The 5,351-nt window shown below is 40.6% G+C and overlaps 1 protein-coding gene across 1 annotated transcript; it reads left to right on the plus strand.

Moving 5' to 3' along the window:
* The first annotated feature begins 261 nt into the window (after positions 1 to 261).
* Positions 262 to 1,945, plus strand: LOC114823981 (fasciclin-like arabinogalactan protein 1). The gene has a single exon (XM_029100063.2). The coding sequence runs from the start codon at positions 458 to 460 to the stop codon at positions 1,691 to 1,693; it is 1,236 nt and encodes a 411-aa protein (XP_028955896.1). The 5' UTR covers positions 262 to 457; the 3' UTR covers positions 1,694 to 1,945.
* Positions 1,946 to 5,351: the final 3,406 nt, after the last annotated feature.

Below are 5,351 nucleotides of genomic sequence, written 5' to 3' on the forward strand. Positions count from 1 at the left end.
AACAACCCAACACAAGAAAGGCAAGGTTATTCATGGGAAGGGACCCACCTGATGACACTTACTCAATTTTTTTTTGTTTTTTATGTTTTTTTGCCACTTTTACGATTTAATTATATTTCTCTTTTACATATAAGTGAGAGTTCTTAGATTTGATTATCACAAAAAACGAATTTAATCATATTATTTTTAAATAATATCGTTTGTTAAAAAAAAAAAAATTCAAACGACAAAATCACCAACACAGGCTTCACTTGTAATATATCTCACATCCAAGCCCCATTCTTATAAACCTCCCTCTACCTTCCCCCACTCACTCTCACTCTCACTCTCTCACTTTACAACAAGCTAACCCACAATCACAAGCTCCGCAACGTCTCTCTCCCCCTCCCTCTAGAACCCTCTCACACTCTCTCTCGAACCCCAACCCCCCAAAATCCCCAGATCCAAAACCCACACAATGCAGCTCCGCCGGGCCACCACTGCCGGCGCCTTCCTCCTCACGCTCACCCTCCTCACCACCCTCACCGAAGCGCACAACATCACGCGCCTCCTCGCGAAGCACCCCGAGTTCTCGACCTTCAACCACTACCTCACCCTGACCCACCTTGCCGCCGACATCAATGACCGCACCACCATCACCGTCTGCGCCGTCGACAACTCCGCCATGTCGGCCCTTCTCTCCAAACACCTCTCCATCTACTCCATCAAAAACATTCTGTCCCTCCACGTCCTCCTAGACTACTTCGGCGCCAAGAAGCTCCATCAGATCACCAACGGCACTGCCCTCGCCGCCACCATGTACCAGGCCACCGGCTCCGCCGCGGGCTCCTCCGGCTTCGTCAACATCACCGACTTAAAGGGTGGAAAGGTCGGTTTCAGCCCCGAGGCCAACGACGGCACCTTCCCTTCCCATTTCGTCAAATCCGTCGAAGAGGTTCCGTACAACATCTCTATCATTCAGATCAGCACCCTCCTCCCCAACCAGGCCGCCGAGGCCCCCACCCCGGCCCCCGCTGAGCTGAACATCACCGGAATCATGTCCGCCCACGGCTGCAAGGTCTTCGCCGACACGCTCCTTGCAAACTCCGACGCCTTCAAGATCTACGAGGACAATCTCAACGGCGGGCTGACCGTTTTCTGTCCGATGGACGACGCACTCAAGGCCTTCTTGCCGAAATTCAAGAACCTGACTGCGGCCGGGAAGGCTGCGCTGCTCGAGTACCACGGCATTCCGGTCTACCAATCCATGTCGATGTTGAAGTCCAACAATGGACTGATGAACACTCTGGCCACCGACGGCGCGAGTAAGTTTGACTTCACCATCCAAAACGACGGGCAGCAGGTCACTCTAAGGACCAAGCTCGTCACGGCGAGGATCACGGGGACACTCATCGACGAGCAGCCCGTCGCTATCTACACCATTGACAAGGTCTTGCAGCCTAAGGAGCTTTTCAAGGGGGCTTTGACTCCCGCACCGGCTCCGGCCCCGGAGAAACCGGCCCACGCGCCGAAGAAGTCGAAGCATGCGCCCTCACCCGTCGCCGACCAGGAGGCCGATTCGCCCGCTGCGTCGCCGGATGAGGACCCGGCGGATCAGACCGCAGATGACAGTAACGGAGCCGTGAGGGTTGAAAGGATGGGGTTTGGGGGTTTGGTTTTTACCAGTGTGTGGTTAGTATTTTCATTGCTGTAAGTTTTTGGTTTAGTTTTAATTTTTACAGACTTGTTATTTACTGGGTAATAAGTGAGAGATCAATTCGAGGTAAATCTCTTTTTCTTTTCTCTTTTTATCTAATTGTTTTTGTGTGAGTGTGATTTTTTTTTTTTTTTGGTTGATGGGGGAAATTTGTAACATTGTGATATTTGTTTGTTGGTGGAAGTTTGATTAGTACTTTGGTAGAGACCATTTATTTATTATACAATTGTCACATGTTACTTTCTTTTAGTGAGATATTCTTGTATTTTTTTGTGCTGTTTTAAAATGGTTGTCTATTTTTTTCTTATATAAGAATATTCGGAGGCAATTTGGTATGAAGACCCTCTAAACCAGTGGCCAATTTAACATTCTAACATCGCGTGATTCTAATTAAGTACGTTTTAGTCAGGTGGCGGCGAGCTGGGAACTAATGTCTATATTACTAGATGAACTTTTTGTTCGTCACACAATATGGTAAATCACGTGTTTTTATATAAATAGTATGATATGTGTATTAAAAGATTAATAACTTAAAAATTAAAATTTTTCATCACTTACATAAAAATACGTGGTATATCATTTGTATTTTCGTTACAACTAAAAATTTATCCTAGGCAAGGGTCTAAGCAAATTTAAATAAATTAATTATCACATAAATAAATGTTTAATGATACTTGAAAAATATACTATTACACTTGTATTGACAGTTTCGATTTATTATTTTATAAAAATATTAGAATTTTTGTTTTAGTATTTTAGTGAATTTGATAGTACAAGATGAAAATTCAATTGATTACGAGTTTGTAGTATTTTACAAAAGATTTTTAAAGTTTGAAAAGTTTTTTATTAGGATGTGCTATCCACACATCCCATTTTACTTCTCACACACTCCTTGATAATTTTTGTCCGTTGATCTTCTTCAATTCATCTGATCCGACAGCCGAAAATTAAGAAAGTGTGTGAGAAGTAAAATGGGATGTGTGGATATCACATTCCTTTTTATTTACCTATTGACTCAATTTGCAACCAACTCCAAGCTTTTAAAATCCCACATACAGTACAGTAATCCAAAATAAAGGAAGTCTTAAGGGAAGAGATTCTCATTTTTTTTATTTATAAAAATGAGAATTAGTTGTAGAGTTCACACTACATCGAACTTTAACGATCCAAATCATCTATTTTTCAAATTGTACCTCATAGATCATCTTTGCAAAATATTAGCCAAATCGGAAATATTTAAGACATCTAATTGGGTTCAAAGAAATGAACGAATACTTTATTATATAAGAAACAATGAAATTTGATCTTGATAATTAAATAGGAAAATAGTTTCGGATTGAATTGAATTTTTGCAATGATGATCAATTAATCGAGACTTACAAAATAGACAGTTCAAATCGTTGAAATTCGATGTAGAGTGGGCTCCACACATAATCCCTATTTTTTTTCTAAAAATGAGAATCCCTTTGCATAAAGGGCCGGCCAAAGTGGATATCAACATTTGATAAAGATCAAGAAGAATAACTCCAGCCCACTTGAAGAACTCAAAATCTAAATCTACTCTTATCAGTGGTCTTCTCTCTTCCATCACCTGCTCAGACCTTTGAGCGGTCCTCGGAGGTTCTCACATACGCTTCTTTAGACTTATGGGTGGTCTCGGGACCATCTGGTCCATGAACGGATCCGCCTTTGCCCCGAACCATATTGCAGATGTATTGATTGAGGATAATCTAAGTTATTAATGTATTTAGTATTGAGTTTGACATTCTTTAAATCATCAAAACAAATTGTATTTTCTCATTGCAAAAACATTATACCGAAATGGTTCCCTAGTAAAAGATAAACAAACAACTTATACTTTAGCATATACTTGAAGTGTAATGTAGGTCAGAAACACAGGTGATTATAGTTTACTTGGTTATTAACATAGCATTGTGTCTTGTTCAAGTCAACAACAAAGAAGAAAAAGTGGTTTGTACGTTCGAATTGTTTTCATTTCTTTTTGGAAATTGTTATTTGTACTTTGAAAATTTACTTGTGCATATGTAATGCTAGGGAGACTATTAATTTAAAGTATATTTTGTAAACCATATATTATAGTTGTTGATGATTGAATTATTACTTAAGTATTGATTAAACTGCTTATTTTCTAATGCTAAGAAGGCTAGCTTTTTAAACTAAATTTGTAAACTATATGATGTGTCCCCAATAAGAAGTAAGCATGTTAATAAACACTTAAGTAGTAATCCAATCATCAACAACCACATCATTTGTTTTACAAAATTTGGTTTAAAATGTTAATCTCCTTAGCATTACTCATTTCTATTAGTGGCACATCACATAGTTTAAAAGTGTGGTCTAAAAAATTGGTCTAGCTAGCATTACTTATTATGCACTCCAAACTTTCTAGATTCCATATGAAACTCCATTGGAGGTGAGTTTTGTAGGAAAGGGGGCCAAATTGGACCATTTAGGTTATCGTTGAAGATCAACATGTCCTTATGGGTGTGTTTGGTACGCAGACGGGACGGAACGGAACCGGACGGGACGGGACGGAACGGAACGGGACGGGACGGAACGAAGGTGTAATTTTTGAAAAAGACATGGGGTATATTTGTCTTAAAATGGTAAAACATTGTGTTCCACAGACGTGGAACAAACCCGTTCCAGGGGGTGGAGGTGGGACGCAAAAACACCCAAAATCTGTCCCGTGGAACAGCCCGTTCCACCCATTTTTGGCGCACCAAATGCGGGACGGAACGCCTCGTCCCGTTCCGTCCCATCCCGTCCCACGTACCAAACGCACCCTATAAGCACATCAATGTCCTTTATTTACTCGATGGTGGGAGTGATACTCTCAACATTATATCATTTGTACCCCTTCGTCTATTGTAGAGGGTTTCAATCATAACTAGATCCTAAAATTGACATATCTCATCAAGATGGTGCCTAAAATTGAAATCGATTTTCTATTTCAAGGCTCATCTTAATGGAGTGGGTCAACTTCAGGAATTACTTGTGATTAAAACCTATTATATATTGTTAACGTTCAAAACTTGCATGTTAAGAAATTAAAACAATAAACCCTTGGTGGATTTGGGATATGGACTAAAATGAAATAGGCTCAAAGATTTAAATGGTTCACTCTGCAAAATTGGGCCACATCCATTGTGTTGCTCGGATTATGTTGATTTCAAGTCTAAAAAGTGCTCTAGGCTAATAAATGAACTCGCTCTCTTTTTCTAGTCATTCGACACCAATACAAGAGGCTCCCATTCTTTTATGTAGGCCCTCAATGAAACCGTCAACATTGGGTCTTCCCAACTTGGCATTTAATGTCCACCAACGCAAACTAGCATGTTGACACCTTTTCACCTACCAACCAAACATTCAGCAGTGGAGTAACCTATATTTAGTCAAGAAGGCACATATTTCCAGAATGATATGGGTTGAGCATCTCGCTCGGCCTTGGTTATCCAACCCCTCATCTCTAAGAACCATTCCAACCACCTTTACGTCCCATCCTGAGTCTCTGCTAATGATTGTGAGTCATAACATGGCTTAATTGGCATCTAGGTAGATATGTCATTGGAGACTTGTGTCATAAAGCTGTCAGTCCGCCCATGTTCCCTTAGCAGTCGAAAAGCTCTTCATG

Source organism: Malus domestica, chromosome 03 (assembly GCF_042453785.1).
Source record: "Malus domestica chromosome 03, GDT2T_hap1".
In the NCBI taxonomy this organism is placed as follows: Eukaryota; Viridiplantae; Streptophyta; class Magnoliopsida; order Rosales; family Rosaceae; genus Malus; species Malus domestica.